This window comes from Sus scrofa, chromosome 3 (assembly GCF_000003025.6).
Source record: "Sus scrofa isolate TJ Tabasco breed Duroc chromosome 3, Sscrofa11.1, whole genome shotgun sequence".
Classification (NCBI taxonomy): Eukaryota; Metazoa; Chordata; class Mammalia; order Artiodactyla; family Suidae; genus Sus; species Sus scrofa.
The window spans coordinates 2,980,077-2,996,207 of NC_010445.4; the positions used below are offsets into that span (position 1 = coordinate 2,980,077).

Sequence of the window (16,131 nt, forward strand, 5' to 3'; positions counted from 1 at the left end):
TTCACCCCGTCCGCCGTGACGCCCCCAGCCCGCCCCCAGCGAGCACCGGGAAGCTGGCGCTTCTCATCACAGAGGGGTGACTCAGCAGGAGCTTCGTGTTCTGCCAGCCCCGGGGGGCGGGGAGGGGGTGAAGGGGGCCGCCGGAGGGCGCTGGGCAGCAAGCGTGCCACAGCAGGCAGGCTCACTCCGCCGGAGACGGGACGCGGAGACACCGCCGGGACCCTGGAAGGACGCCTGGTCCCCCGCCGAGGCCGCGGAGGGGGCGGCGCGGCTCCGGGGACAGGCCCCGGCTGCCCTTCCCGAGGGTGTGGCTTGGGGGCGCGGGCTCTGAACGAACCCCCAACCTGCGTTACGAAGTCGTCTCTCTGTGGAGAGTGTCCCGTCTCCCCGAGTGTCAGAGCCCCGTGCGTGACCACAGATGAGCGTGGCTCCCGACAAAGCGGAGACCCACAGACCGGCTGCTCCTCGCCAGCGCCTCACCCGCGGGCGTCGTTTCCGGCCGGAAAAGCAGCCCCAGGGAGCCTGGCTTGTCTTCCAGAGAGTGTTCCTCCTCCAGACCAGCCCTGACCTTGGGCGGAAGGCCTCCCTGGAGCCCGGAGCCTGCACCTCCCGGGACCAGCGACCGTGGGCCGGCTGCGCGGCGCAGCTCTGTCCCTGATGTTCAGAAAGCGGTGGACAAAGCGTCCATCCCCTGGGAAGTAAACATGCGCCTTTCAAGAGGAGCCGAGGCTGTGACCGACCTGCAAGGTGGAAGCACTTGTAAAAGCCGCGTCCCCACGACTGTCCCAGCGGCTGCTGCTTGTGATGGGTCCCGCCTGAAAACGCGGCCCAGCACAGACAGCTCGCTGAGCAGGGCCCAGTGCAACGCCTGCTTGGAGCGGCTTGCAGCCAGGACAGCAGGGAACTGAGAAGCTGACCCATCCGGAAGCCTGGGCCAGAAGGGCTCGCCAGGCCCCCACGTCCCCACGCTGCCTTGGGAGTGACTCAAGTCACCAGGCCCCACGTGGGACACTGACAGGCCCATAGAATCCTTCACCGCCTTGTCCTGCTGGGTCAACTGCAGCCCTGGTCTCACTGCTGCTTTCACTGTTGGGAGGATCTCTTCCTTGACCCTGACACACTCACTTGTTTTTGGCTGTATTATGTGTGGTTTTGATTGGGTCACTGTATAAAATGGACTGACTTCAGGTTTGCCCACTGTTTTCCGAGACTCTCGCGGGGAGAGGGACTCTTGGAGAGCCCCCTCTGGAGAGGCTGTTGCGGATGCCCGTAGGCGTTTTAGGTGCCTTTCCATCAGCTTTGTAAATGGTTTTTATTTTGAGTGGATGTTACACTCTGTTTAGAATGTAAAAAAGGTGTATAGGTCATTCTTTGGACCTAAGAACCTAACAACACAGCTTCCACACATCTTAAGTCTTGTTTCTTGCTTTTTTGTTTTGTTTTGTTTTTGTTTTTGTTTTTGTTTTTTTTAACTGTTTGCTTGAGCAGGAAAAAAAGAAAAAGCTTGGCTGGAAATTGCTGGGCCTCAACCTCAGCTCTGCAGAAAGCTCCCTCCTTCACTTCCTTCCTTTGCACGTGCCACCCCAGCCATTCAGCAAGGCCATTTATTTGTGCCCTGTGCTGGAACAATTGGTTAAAATAGTGAAGGGTCCCTGGATAAGTATAAATTCGCTAAAATGCTTTTGAAAACTAGCTAGAAATTTTAAGAAACACTGCTATAAATAAGTATATTTCTGCTGGGCAAAAGCCTTGATGAAATAAATCCTTCACCCGTGACATCAAGTTACCCTGTAATTTCTCCATTTCTTTCCATCTCTCCCGTGTTTGGTGTCTTTCCTAGAGGAAAAGGGTCAATTCTGTTTGTGACACATGAACATATGTTGAGAAGAGGCCAGGGATTTTCCAGCATTAGAATTTTTTGTTTGTTTGTTTTAGGGCCGAACCCGTGGCGTATGGAGGTTCCCAGGCCAGGGGTCGAATCAGAGCTGCAGCTGCCGGCCTACACCACAGCCACAGCCACAGCCACACAGGATCCGAGCCACATCTGTGACCCACACCACAGCTCAAGGCAATGCTGAATCTTTTTCACCCACCGAGTGAGGCCAGGGATACCAGTCGGGTTTGTTCACTGAACCACTGTGATTTTTTAATATATTTTTTTCCAACGTTAAAGTCTTATGAAGTGGATTTGGCTGTGTGTGTGTTAGGTGAGTGCACATATCTGAAAATGGGAATTTCCTGGGCCTTTTCACTAGGTCCTTACGCTTTGGCCCTGAGCAGCTGGCTTTTAGGTGGTAGCACATCAGATCATTTGTGACCTTCATCTGGTCATTCAATCACCTGGCTTGTGTGTGTGTGTGTGTGCAGAGAGGTCTCTCAACCAAAACCCCACATATTTGCTGTTTAGCCCCCAATGGGGACTCCTGGCTCCCTTCCTTGCTTCATTTCTTCCCATGCGTATGCACCCCAGCCGGGAGCCAGATTCAGACCCAGCAGGTGCTGCATCCGTGGCTGTGTGCCGGCAGCGTGCGCCTCGAGCCTGATTTGTGCTTCCTAAAGCCTTTTGATGCCCTCAGCACTCGTCCTCCTCCTTTGAGCTGGAAAACCACGCCCTGAGCCCCAGGGCGCAGACTCGGGCCAGGTCGGATTCCAGCCCCCCTACCCCCGTCCATCCATCCAGGCTGCGCTTGTCCGAAGCTTTTAAGGGCCTCCCTGTGTTAACACACGTCATCGTCACCTTGTCCCTGGCGTTGCTTCCCATCAACTCTGATCGCCTTGTTCTGGTAGAAGAAGGAGTGTCTTCTCAGGAGGGCGTGTCAGATCCCAACTTCGAGGCAGACCCTGCTCTACCGCAGGTCCCAGGAGCCGGGCTTGGAGCGGGTGAAGGGACTCTGAGCTCAGGCTCCTGTCTGCTTTGATTGAGAGACGGTGTCACCAGGCGGGGTGGCCCTCTCTGCCCCTCTCTCTGGTCCACTGAAGTTCTTGTCTGCTGTGTAGGAGCCCGTGGCCAGAGCTCCAGGCGGAAGGGGAGACCCACGGGTAGGGGGGCTTCCATTCCTGGAAGCGAGCAGCCTCCAGTCCCGGACAGTCAGTCTGCCCTGGGTTAGAGAACCGCTCTGTCCCTCACTTTCCACGTCCCACCCTTATTTCACTTTTCAAGGAGCTGCTGCTCGGCACGTCGATGAGGTCAGGGCTGCACGTTTTGTGATGGGCCGCTGCCTGTTTGGCTGATCTCCTCCTCCCCTGAAATTCGGTGAAACAGAGGCCAGTGCCACATGGGGACCACCTCAGACAGCTGTCCTCTGTCTCCTTATGCCTTCGGTGTCTCCTTCATGGAGGCAGCTCCTCGGGTCCCCGGCCGCCTTCCCTGGACACTGTCACACCCAGAGCAGGCACCACGGACGCAGTCACGCCCCCCCTTGCCTGGGTTCAGCCCCAAAACGTAGCGGCAAGCTCAGAAGGGGAAGAGCACACACGCGCCTTCTCGTTCCTGCAGCACCTTGATCATGTGCCATCTGCCAGGCTCTGTGCTAAATACTGGGGGGCGATCGATTGTGTATAAGACAGAACCTGAGTGCCCCTGAATATATTTCAGATCCAAATGATTTCGAGAGGGTTACCCTTTTAGAAACTCCACCCTACCGCCTGCCCCCATTTGCATCTCTCATTAGGCGCTAATAGCCGATATACAAGAGTTGGACGAAGGTGAACACATATAAAATCGGTTGTATGTTTCCACGGACTTGCCATTACGAAATTACCTAGACCGGCCGTAGAAAGGGATCCCCGAGAAGACGGAACTGAAGTGTTCCACGAGGCAGGGACCACGGCGTCCACGAAGCTGGCGGGGGCTTGAAAGGCCCTTGCCTGTGGCGAGCATCCTCCCTCTGCGGTCGCCTTCGGTCTTCGTCCCAGCACAGGAGGACCGCGGGCCTCTTCCTGGACCCCCACATCTCCCACACCGAAGGGCCACCGTTCCCCTCGAGCCCGCGCTGCTGCGTACCCTGGCGCTGGAGCTCGGCCGCAGTTACTCCGCCTCGCCTACCCTGGTGCCCTGCATCGCACTGATAGCACCGCTCACCATTTCTACCCATTTGAAATTTTGAGAAACAGGTGTTTCCCAAATTCTTCTTCATTTGCTTTTCGGATATTCTTCTTGCACCGGAGCAAGGGGTCAGCAGCCGGCGTTTACCTCCCAATAAACGTGTCATTCCAGTGCCTTCCCGTGTATTGAGTATCCAGAGACGCACTGCGGCCAAAACGACTTAGGAGCAGTTTTGGCTCTTGTGATTATACACGGAAGAGAAGTGCGTCCGTTTCGAAGTCGTCTGCCTTGTACGTGCCGTTAAACTCTGAGGCTGGAGGTCTGGATTGTCTTCAGAACTCTAAACCTTAGACCTGACCCGTTAAAAGCTAACTAAGACGGGGAATATTTTAAATGTGTGTGGTTTGTTTTTTGTTTTAATTCCGAAGGGCTTAAAAATTCATGTTCTGCGTTTTTCCGCGTTCGGATTTTTTAAAATGTAATTGAATGACACCTGAATCTAATCAAATGCTTCTTTAACATTTGCGCTAGTACAACCACAGACCCAAATGATGCTTTTATATTTTAAGGGCAAAGTTCTAACTGTATTGAACCCTTTACTGAATTTTTATCACAATGTTTGTGTTACCATCCTAGTGTGAGTTCAAAGCGCCACAGACCAAAATACTTAATGACATCCGAAGACACTATCTTTTATTACATCAGAAGGGTGGGTAATATTGAAAGTCTTGAGGCACATCGTGGAAGTCTTCTGGGCACCCCCGGAACTCCTCCCTTTGGGCTGCAGCTGCTCTTAAGGGGAGGTTATTAAAGGGTTTCCTCTTGCTTCTTTTTTTTGTTTGTTTTTTGTTTTTTTTGTCTTTTGTCCTTTTTTTAGGGCTGCTCCTGGGGCATATGGAGGTTCCCAGACTGGGGTCTAATTAGAGCTGTTGCCGCTGGCCTTCAGCGCCGGCCACAGCCACAGCAACGCCAGATCCTTTACCCACTGAGCGAGGCCAGGGATCGAACCCACAGCCTCATGCTTCCTAGTTGGATTCGTTAACCACTGCGCCACGACGAGAACTCCTCCTCTTGCTTCTTACGGTTTATAAATAAAACTCCATGGGACACGGGCAGTCTGTACTGGTTCGGGTTGTATTCTCTCCCCTCTCAGCCACGCCTGGGGACTCAGATAGTCGCTGAAAGAGTAGTGAATGCGGTTACTTGTTTCTGCCCCGTGGCCATCGGGGCAGACACGTGCCTTTATGTGTCCCTCCGGGTCTTGAGCAGGTACCGCCTGGGATGTTTTCATCAACGATAAGTCTGGTGCTTCTAGAATAATACGTCCTGTCACGTCTCTGAAAGCAGATGTTCTAAATGGCATGGGGAAGCCTCGTGTGGTGGGAAGTGCACTTGATGGTGTCCCAGCTGGGCGACCCCCCACCCCCGCCCCACCCTTTACACCAAACGCATAAGCCCTTGGGTCTGGGCGCCTGCCTGCCAGGGGCTTTATCCCCCAAAGTGTTTTTGATCATGCTGAGAATCAAAGATCCCCAGTAGCTCCTTGGCGGTTTCATCTTTTCTGAAGGAGAGAATCTTGTCTTGCCCACTGCATCAAGAAAGCATTAGGAGAACCGAGTGAAAACCCAGAGCACTTAGAGTGTCCGTTGGAACTTCTTCTGTGAACTGTGATGGACAGAAGGGGATTGGGCTTCTTCTCCCTCTGCCTACAGTCAGTAGCTGGGAACCCTTAACTTCTTGAAGGGTCCAGCATTCTGGTTTCCCGAGCTGTAACGCATTTCACCCACAGTGGACCAAGGTCTTTCTTTTTGCTCTTTAGGGCCGCACCTGCGGCATATGGAGGTTCCCAGGCTAGGGGTCGAATCGGAGCTACAGCTGCCGGCCTCCACCACAGTCACAGCAACGCTGGATCCGAGCCACACCTGCCACCTACACCACAGCTCACGGCAACGCCAGATCCTTAACCCACTGAACGAGACCAGGGATCGAACCCACAACTTCATGGTTCCTAGCGGGATTCGTTTCCACTGTGCCACGACGGGAACCCCTCTTTCTTTTTTCATTTTCTTTATCACTATTGCAAGGGATTAGAAGTTAGAATTGTAAGATTTCATTCTGAAATGTAGAATTAAGATGGAGAAGACTAAGGAAATAATTGTACGGAAAACCATACATACAATTATTTTAATCAAGTTAGAATAAAGGAAATTTCTGGCTTAATTCTCTAATTTTTCTGTAAAATCAATGTAAGTCTTAAAGTAGTATTTGGAATTACATTATCATAAAAGCCACATAGTCCATAATATGAGCAAATTATTAAACTTTGCTGCCATAATTACTTAGCATACCCATGCATTCATTTTGAAAATTTTTCTTTTGATAACGAAAGTGATACATCCTTTGGAAAAATTGAGAAAAAAATTTTAACAGCAGAAATAAAAGGAAATACCTTGGAATCTTTCTATTCAGAGCTAGCCACTGTTAACATTTTATGTGTACACATAGAGACTCATATATGAGGTTATTTTTCCATGCACAGAAGATACACACATTTTAGGGGTTTTTTGGCTCGTTTGGTTTGGTTTGGGCTTGGCTTTTTTTCCCTAAACCGATGCTATTGCGCACGCTCTCTCCAGTCTCTGTTGGGATGTGTTTTGCTCCCTGTAGAAACCCGAACTGAACGAGTTCAAGCAGGAATGAAGAACGTCCCCTGGGGAAGTGGGACAGTTGGAGACAGGAAGCCCTGCGGGATGGAGCACCGCCTCCCGGCTTCTTAGGACCAAGGAGCCAGGTGTTTTCACCCCTCTGTCTTGGCGCCATCACCAGCTTCATGGCCATAAAACTGCCACCACGAACATCTGGGGCATCATGCGTCCTTGTTCACACCTAGCGGAGGGAGAAGAAGCCGGATGACCAGCCGTGCAGTGGGCGTCCTGCCCTTAGATCCGCAGCACTGGCTTAGGAGTGGCCACCCCGACCAATGACTGTCGCGGGTACGTGGCGTGAGCTGGCTGACTTAAGCCTGCGAGTCCCTAGCAGGAGTTGCCATGATCAGCACACACGGTGGAGTCAGCTCCTCACACCACGGTGTGAGATAGTGGGAACGTGGAAGAGATGTTGGCAGTCAGCCCCAACCTGGTACCCTGCCGTAATCACTGAGTATCTTGTGAACAAACATTAGCGTCCTGGGAGAGCCTCGCCCAGCTTGCTCTCTCATCCTTACGTTCTGATTCTCAACGTCCCGTCCTTCCTCCTGCGTTTGTTTGCCTGCTGCCTTCCGTCAGGGTGGCCAGGGTGGCTTCCAGTGGCCTGTGGCCCCACATTTCCTGACTGGCCAGAGCTCCGGCCTTCCTCCGGGTCGGATGGGCAGCTTGGGTGCCATGGCAATTCCTCACTGGCTTGAACGCGCAGGAAGCAGACCTGGTGCTGGGAATGGAGCCGACGTGACCTCCTGACGTCACGCAGCTGCCTGGGGACGGCTTGGGCGGGACAAAGTCAGGGTCTCTTGGGAAAAAAGGCTCTGAGCAGGGAAGCTTGGTACCCACTTCACTATCTTTAAAATGATAAGATAAGCATTAAGCATTGCAGCAGTCGCCAGCACTTTGAATGAATTAGATGAGTATTCTTCAATATTTTAGTTCTTATTAAAAAATCAGTTGCTTTGGTAGAAAGCCTGTTCAGAAAGAGCTGAGAGAAAAAAGAATAAAATCTCCCGGGGAATCGGTTCTCATTAATCTAATGTTCCGTGAAGTTTGGGCAAAGTTTGGTGTTCTTTTTAGCAATAGATAGGTTTTTCGTCACAAGTTTTGACGTAAACAGCTACAGAAATCTGAAACCAAAAGAAAAAAGCTTAAAGCTATAAATTATAATAGATGTAAACTTTAATATTTCTGTTCTTTATGTACTTTTTTATTTTCAATACCCTTGAAACAGTGTCATAAATAATACAGAAAATTAATGGGCATTTTTGGAGAATAATTCTGAGAAATAATAGGCATATTGGAAATTACTATGGCAAAAATCAGATGTTAAAGAAAAAAGTTATGATATATTCAGTTTTTAAATTGTACTATTAAATGTGTAACTTCACATGTAATAAATATTCATATTTAATTTTAGGTGCCAGTGTAACATATACTCAAATAAAATGAAACCATTTTTGCGGTTCTATAAAGGAATCTATAAAGGAGTCATAAATAATTATAGTAAAGCTTTTTTGAAATATTTTTATGGGACCAAAAATTGAAAACTTCTTAATAGGGAAATTTTCTTAAATGAGAAATGAGGTAAGTCCGTCGTAGCGACCTCAAACTGTAATATATCCTGTGAGAAGCCTGAATAAGCAGTAACTTCTTAAGATAATCTTATAAAATGGATGAAAACCGGGAGGTTTGGGGAGCTTTTAGAAGGTAGCAGGAAGCAAAAGATTATTATGCTGATGCTAAAGTTTCTCATGAGAAGTTATTTACTTTGCATATTTTTCACGTTGCTGGAATAGAGATCCTGGAGTTTCTGACTCCGGAAGGGCAGTGGCTGGCATGAAAAACAAACCTCTTGATCCGCCGTCGCGTGACGGGCGTGGGAGGCAGCGTCGTTCACGCCGAGGTTCAGGATTTCTCTAGTGTTTGGAGCGCAGCGCCCAGAACGAAGGATGGTCGGTGCTCGGACGTGTCTTCCCTCAAAGCACAGTTCACTCCCCGGGAGAAGAGCGACCTCCCTTTGCTTTCGACAGGTTCTCCTTCCGCCCCCAGCACCTCCTGGCCTCGCGGAGAGAACGCAGCCCTGTAGCCCGAGCAGAGGGGCCTAGGGCGGCATTTCCTTAGAGCTTGCTTGGGGTTTTATTGTTTTTCCCCTTCTTCTTTTAAATACGCAGTCCAGTCTGCGTGCGGAAGGGCGGGCAGAGCCCCATCTAAGTGGGGGGACCTCGTCCCTCTCTCGTGCGGTTACCTTGCCGTGTTCCTGGGGACAGACGGCCTCGCTGGTCTCAGTTTTCTTGCTTCGAAAGAGAAGGCGGGCGGCTCAAAGGCGTCTCAGAGTCGTTGGTGCGGGAGAGGGGGGCACAGGAGAGGGCGCGGGGCGGTCGGCGGGGCCGTCGGGCGGTGCTTCTCGGATGCGAGGGGACAGGACAGGTGAGGAGCCTGCCGTCCTGGGCCAGCCGTCGGGGAGCCTTGAGGTGAGCGGGTCAGCAGTGTGCCTCTGGCAGCTTTTTTCTAGGCTTGAATCCAAAAAGAGCCTGCAGAGGCTCTCGTGAGGCTCCACAGGGGGCGGGGGGGGGGGGGGCCAGAAAAGCACCATAAATGCATATTCGGCCCGCCCGGCCCATGCCGGGGGGGGGGGGGGGGGGGGGGGGGTGGCCAGCGGGCTCCAGCAGGCCCGCCAGAAAGAAAAAGGCCAGCCCTTCCAGAATCTCTTCTCGCTTGTCTTGTCACGCGTTCCCAGGGCAGCCTTGGGTCCTAAGAAACCCGGGAAGCATGTGTTCCAAGGGGCCGTTCCTCACACGCCGGGCTGGTCCGACGGGCGGGCGGTCCGTGGCCGGGGAGGCTCTCCGGGCGGCCCTCGCACGGGTCTGTGCTCGTCATTCCTCCACGGTCGGCCTCGTGCCTGAATCTCTCTCACAACCAGCCGTGCGTGGAGCAGCCTTGACCCTGTCGCTTCTTCTCTGACGCAGAGCCATCACCCTGGAGAACCAGCTGGTGATCCTGGCGGCGACCGCCGGCGACGCCGGAGCTTACTACGTGCAGGCGGTGAACGAGAGGAACGGGGAGAACAAGACCAGCCCGCCCATCCACCTGAGCGTCGCCAGTGAGTCCCAAAAGCCCAGTGAGCCTTCTGGAAGCCGTGAGTTCTGGGGTTCGTGCCTCGCCACCGCCTCCCGGGGCGTGATGCAATAACGCCCGCCTCGCCGGTACGGTGGTTGGGGTTCGGTATTGATCCAGCGTCAACAGGGGCGCGCTCTGAAGTGACAGGCGGAAAACGTGACTGTGTCTGGCGGTTCTCAATGCAGGGTCTTCCCTGTTTGGGGGGTTGAAGGGCGCATTTTTGCTTCCGTGCCCTGTTAATGTGTGTGGTTTTCAGCAGCAGAACATCTCTTGGCTTCTGGGGACTTGCACCCACGAACTAATTTGAGATAGATGAGGCCACAGTTATGTCCCTTTACTCTAAAAATCTTCGACAAATATATGTCCTCAGTGGTGTTAAAATTAGGAGTGTGTCTTCAGCACAACCAGAAGCCTGAATCATACAACACACATACACACAGCGCACAGCACAGTTAAATCTTTATTTAAGGACATTTTAGTTTGAGGAAACTCAGTTTAAATATTCGGCCCTTGAAAGGAGGCACCACAAATCCTACTAGCAGAGTTGATTGCCAGAGAACTGGGAGACGGCCATAAGCAAGAGCTCTGAGCTCAGAGAGGTTGAAAGGTGCACCGCAGAGGGCTCGGCACCCCCACGTGTCTGCAGCGGGAAGCTTCCCGGTGTGCAAGCCGGTGACCGTGCTGCTGGGAAAACACAGCCGGACGTGGTCACGGTGAATTTCAAAATATGGTCATTTCTTACGAGAGTGAGTTAAATGGATTTGTCTGTATATTTCATCTTTTTAAAAAAACACCTTGGAGGCTTCTGGTGGCCTCGTGGTCAGGATGTAGCATTGTCACTGCTGGGGCTCTGGTTACTGCCCTGGCACAGGTTTGATCCCAGGCCTAGGAACTTCCACGCACCAGGAGTTTACTGGGTGAGCATAGAAAGCCCTGGGGGAGGTGCAGTTCTGGTGCAGCAGAAACGAATCTGACTAGCAACCTGAGGATGCAGGTTTGATCCCTGGGCTCGCTCCGTGGGTTGAGGATCCGGCGTTGCCATGAACTGTGGTGTAGGTCTCAGATGCCGCTCAGATTTGGTGTTGCTGTGGCTGTGGTGTAGGCCGGCATCTGCAGCTCTGATTCCACCCCTAGCCTGGGAACCTCCATATGCCACCAATGTGACCCTAAAAAAGAAAAAAAAATAGCCCTGGGGGAGGAACGGCGGGGTTCATGACGGTGCTCTCGAAGCCCCTCACCTTCCCGGCAAATGCCTCGCGTGGAGCCGTGAGCGCCAGACCGCAGATGGTGTGGACGCGGCCATCAGCGCAGCCTTGGCGGAGCTTTGGGTGGTGGTGGCCAGGGATGAGGTGTGGGTTCACGGAATCTGGTGACCGTGTACTGCTGTTTACAGGGCCCTCGGAATCAAGAGGCACAGTAGAAGAAACCTAATTTATGGGGATTTTTTTCCGTAGTAATAATAAAAGGTGGAATTTGTGTAATTAGATTGTGGTAATTTTAAGGATTTCCAGCTTTGACTATCAGAGCCATTTATTCTGTTTAGCAGGCCCGATTCAGCACTTAATTGTCATGTTTATACTGGGATATTAATAGGTCAGATTGGTGGGATTCTGAGTCGGAAACAAAAGCATTGACCTTCGTCCATCAGAAAAGGAGGAGGGGGAGTTCCCGTCGTGGCTCAGTGGTTGACGAATCCGACTAGGAACATGAGGTTGCAGGTTCGATCCTGGCCTTACTCCCTGGGTTAAGGCCGGCGTTGCCATGAGCTATGGTGTAGGTCGCAGACGCAGCTCAGATCCTGCATTGCTGTGGCCGTGGTGCAGGCTGGCGGCTACAGCTCTGATTTGACCCCTAGCCTGGGAACCTCCATATGTCTCGGGTTCGGCCCAAGAAAAGAAAAAAAAAGGAGAAGAAAAGGAGAGAGTCACGTATATTCGGGTTTACACGGTGTTGACACAACGGGGTCCTGAAATAGTTCGTTCGCACGGCTAGTTTCCTACATGCCTGCTCTCCAAAGGCCAGTAGAAAATACAGCTAATCCATGAATTTGCTCGTTGCCATACTAATGCAATACCATGCGTTAGATAATTGGAAAATGTAAATTTTACAAATACTTTCCATGTCTCACCTAGAAGCCTATTGGAAACAGCTCATAAATATTATAATTAACTGCCTTGCGTTTGGTTCCCTTGTGTATTTTTATCTTGTCACTGGTGCCAGGGAAAGTGAGTAGAAGGTGAGATAGAAGGAGGTGGAGGGTGGACCGACAGAGGTCAGGTCTTGGGCGGAAACCTGCATTCCATTCTCTTCTCTGTCTTTGCTCTTTGTCAAGACCAGATAAAACGGGAGAAGGGCAGCAGCTGAGGAAACGGCCTTATTTGAATTCTCGGGTGAACCTTACTCTTGACACGGTCGATTTACCTAAAAGTTCAGTGGCCCCCAGTCTTGCATTTTCTCACTAAAAGTTCTGTTTCGAAAACCCTCTGAAGACCAGAAGTCTTGATAAACCCTGTAGGAAACCCCAGAATTGATTGTTTAAATGTTGCCTCTTTCTGGACCTCTGTGAGCGCTGCAGGCCGGGAAGCCGCCGTGCGCTGGGGACCCCGCTGCAGCAGCGTGTGCAGCCGTGAAATACGGAGGGTGCGTCACCTTGCAGCATCTCCGTTGGAGTTAGGTACTCTCAGGACCCGGCCATTCTGGTAGTAGGATGCTGTGTGTTCTGCAAACTCGGGCATCTTTTTTTTCTTTTTCTTTTTTCTGATGTAGGCTTCCTAAAAACAGCGAACGAGATTGATGAAAATTTTTAAAAACTTACCAGCCAGCATGTCTGAAGGATCCAGAGATACTCCAACCAATTACCATTTAATGAAGATAAATTTTCCCTTGGCATCAGGAGAATAAAGCAGGAACCTTTCTGTAGTAAACAGGACGAGGGTGGAAGGTCCCGGAATTAACTTCCTGGTGGACTGCGCTGGAATCAGCCTCCACATGGAGGGGCCAGGGGCCCACTTCTGGTTTCTTGTTGTCCTGATGAACTTTTCTTCCTGCAGGGTTGGCCTAGCCTGGACGTGGAGTGGCACCCCTGGCCAGCCCCGTCTCGAACCCTCTAAATGCGTGGCACACTCTCACCCAGCTAACCCGGAGGTAGCACAAGTTCCCAAACTTGAGCCTTCAAAGCCTCACCGCCTTTTCAGATGCTGAAAAGGCCACACTTGAAGCTTATGGGAAGCCAAAGATGAAGAAGGCTGAGATAAAAATAAACACATTTTTTTAAAAAGCATGACAGTTAGGGAGTTCCTGCTGTGGTGTGGTGGGTTAAGAACCTTAGGTCGCTGCAGAGGTGTGGGTTCGATCCCTGGCCCAGTGCAGTGGGTTAAGAGGATCTGGCATTGCCACAGCCGTGGCTTTGGTTGAAGCTGTGGCTCCAATTCAATCCCTGAACCAGGCACTTCCATATGCTGCGGCACAGCCATAAAATTAACAAACAAAAACCAAACAAACAAAAGCAACAATAGACAATTAGAAGTGAGGTGTCGTCCCAGGAGGGCGCCGCCTGCTGCTGTGCGTGTCCCGCAGACAGCACTGTTACCCTCTAAGGCCCCCGCCCCATCCCATTAAGAAGAATGGTCACCGCGTGCTCTGCGCAGAGCCTCCTGGCAGGAAGGTGAGGGCTTTTCAGAGCCGTCCATTCTCCTGCTCCCCACGGAAGCTGCCGCCGTCTCCGGGGTGGATTCACTTTGAAGTTTTAATGTGACGTGAAGCCAGCAGACGTTAAGGACAGAGGTGGGCCTGTGGAAGCTCCGCATGAATTTTTCATAGCCGGCTCCCGCGGCTCAGGTGCACACCGGGAAGAGAAGGGGCTGGACTCGCCGGAGAGGCGGCCTTTCCGCTCTGAGGTCAGACCAGGCTGGCTTTATACATCTGTCAGCCTAGTCTGGGTTTTCGCTTTGAAGATTTTTACGTGGAGTTAACTTGTGCGGATCAGATCTTCCAAACTGAATTAATATGTGAAGAGTTTCTTTAAAAAAAAAAAGAAAAGGAAAGACTTTAGGAGATGAGCCGAATTCTGTACAGTGATTAACCCATCACTGTTTACGTGCCGTTGTGCTCACCTTAGCCTCCTGACCCGTCCCGACGATGACCAGCCTAATGAGAGCCTCTGCCAGGGACGAAGCTTCGATTAGAAAAGAAACCACTGCCGCTCTCTCGCTGCCTTTCTCACCTCTCTCATTTGACGCCTCCTCTTCAAACAACATGGGCAGATAAGCCAGCATGTCGGCCATGCTCCTTCAGGCTGGCAAACCCTTGCTTTTAATTCTGAGGACCACTTAGCATTCTTTTGTCCTCTGTAATGCTAATTTAACTGCGGATCTCATGGGGTTAGGAGTTGAAAGCGGATTCCTGAGAATACTGCGTAGGAACCGCCTGCGAGAGCCCTGTCCCGCAAAATGCGGCCTTCATGTGCCTGGGTAAACTGGGCGGATTTTCTTCCTGCCGCTGAGAAAGCGAGAGAGGCAGCGTAAGCCTTTTGGTTGTTCTCTGACATGGGCTGCGAGTCTAAAGCCCCAGGAACAGTTTGAAGTGCACCTAAAAGCAGTGCGGAGTACCTGCTCGGGGGCTGGGGCCGGAGTCTGTTGTGTCTTGTGTAAATGCCCCATTTCAGATCCAGCACAGCTTTACAGGTCAAATGGCACTTTACTGCCAGCGTTTACAGACACACAATCGGGAGAGCAGTGAGCCTATCTTTTACCATGGATTGAGCTGCTGAGCAGGGAGTGTGAGATAAAGCCCAAGGCAGAGCCTCTGGGGCCAGCCCCCACCCCGCAGTGGGTATGGAGGGAGCTGAGTCGGGGCTGTGGTTTCCGAAGCCTTCTTAGGGCCACGCGTCTGTGAGGAAGGCTTCGTGTTCTCCCCTAATAGATGCAACGCGAGTTGGTTGCAAAATGCAGTGCGTGGCTATCGTACGATGGGGAGAAAGGTGAAATAAATGGCATCGAAGTACCTTGCTCACCATGAAAGGTTTCATCCCATCTTCCGTTGGTGTGGCCGCACACTATACACTTTGTGAGCGGAAATCCGTCTTTTCCTTGGGCTTCCTGGTAGCACGTAGTTCTCTGGACACGTTCTTCCTCCCCTGACCGTAGAGGACCCACTGTCACCCGTGGGTCCTGGTGCCCTGGCTGAGGAAGAGCACAGGTGTCAGAGCTGCCGCCTGGGTCAGTGGTGCCCGTTCGTGCTGGACCTGGGAGCCCCTCCCTCTGTGCTGTCCTCCTGAGTCTACATTTTTATCTGGTTATCTGCCGGGTGAGAGTGAGTTTAGTTAAAACTCACACCCAGATACGCACTTCCCCTTGCCTGGCAAAGGTGAAACCACAGCCCGTTGGAAAGCTTTGAAAGCAAACAGAGACGCGAAGCCCTCGTGTCTGCCTTCCAGAAAATGAGAATGTTTAGATCTGTCTCCCGGGGAAGAGCTCGTATACGGGGTACGCGGGGTCCTCCCCCCGACTAACAGCATTAAACGTTGGTTTTCTTCTGATGATTTCAGTTCAAAAGCACAAATAAAAATGCCAGTTCCAATACTTTGATGGGCGTATATAGGGCGGTGAATGAGGTTTAGACTAAGAGTACAGCTGGAGAGTCTCAGCCGGACTTGAGTGAAATTGAGAAAAAAGAAAAAAGAACACAGTGGCTAAAAAATAACGAGGCTGTGGAGTTCCCTTCGTGGCGCAGTCGTTAACGAATCTGACCAGGAACCATGAGGTTGCGGGTTCGATCCCTGGCCTTGCTCCGAGGGTTAAGGATCCAGCATTGCCGTGAGCTGGGGTGTGGGTCACAGATGCGGCTGGGATCCGGTGTTGCTGTGGCTGTGGTGTAGGCCTGCGGCTACAGCTCCAATTAGACCCCTAGCCTGGGAACCTCTTTATGCCGTGGGTGCGGCCCAGAAAAGGCAAAAAGACAAAAAAATATATAATAATAATAACAATGAGGCTGCGATGCCCTCCCTCCGCCACCCGATGAACCTGGGTTTTGTGATGTCCACTCATGTTCTCGCCACCTCGTCTCCCCCCACGCTGTATGTCTTTTCTGCTTTGACTCATTCCAGCCTGACTTCGCCCTCGGTAAATCGCAGGGCGTCGTGTTAAACCATGGTCTGTGGTGCAGACCTCAGCTTGTGCAGACGTCTGAGGTCGTCGCCTGGCCCTGCAGCGCTCCGGTTCCACCGCTCTCGCAGGGCTGCTGCCCCAGGTGCCTTCGCACGCTTTCTAA

General features: G+C 51.9%; 1 protein-coding gene across 4 annotated transcripts in view; it reads left to right on the forward strand.

Annotated features, from left to right (window-relative positions):
• The window catches only part of SDK1 (sidekick cell adhesion molecule 1), a 513,421-nt gene that overhangs the window by 165,659 nt on the left and 331,631 nt on the right, over positions 1-16,131 (forward strand). The window contains exon 4 of one of the 4 annotated variants that reach the window (XM_021087982.1): positions 9,714-9,895. In XM_021087982.1, coding sequence (XP_020943641.1) covers positions 9,714-9,895 — 182 coding nt within the window. The remainder of the gene's footprint in view (positions 1-9,713; positions 9,896-16,131) is intronic. The other 3 variants (XM_021087980.1, XM_021087981.1, XM_021087983.1) reach the window with 3 other exon arrangements.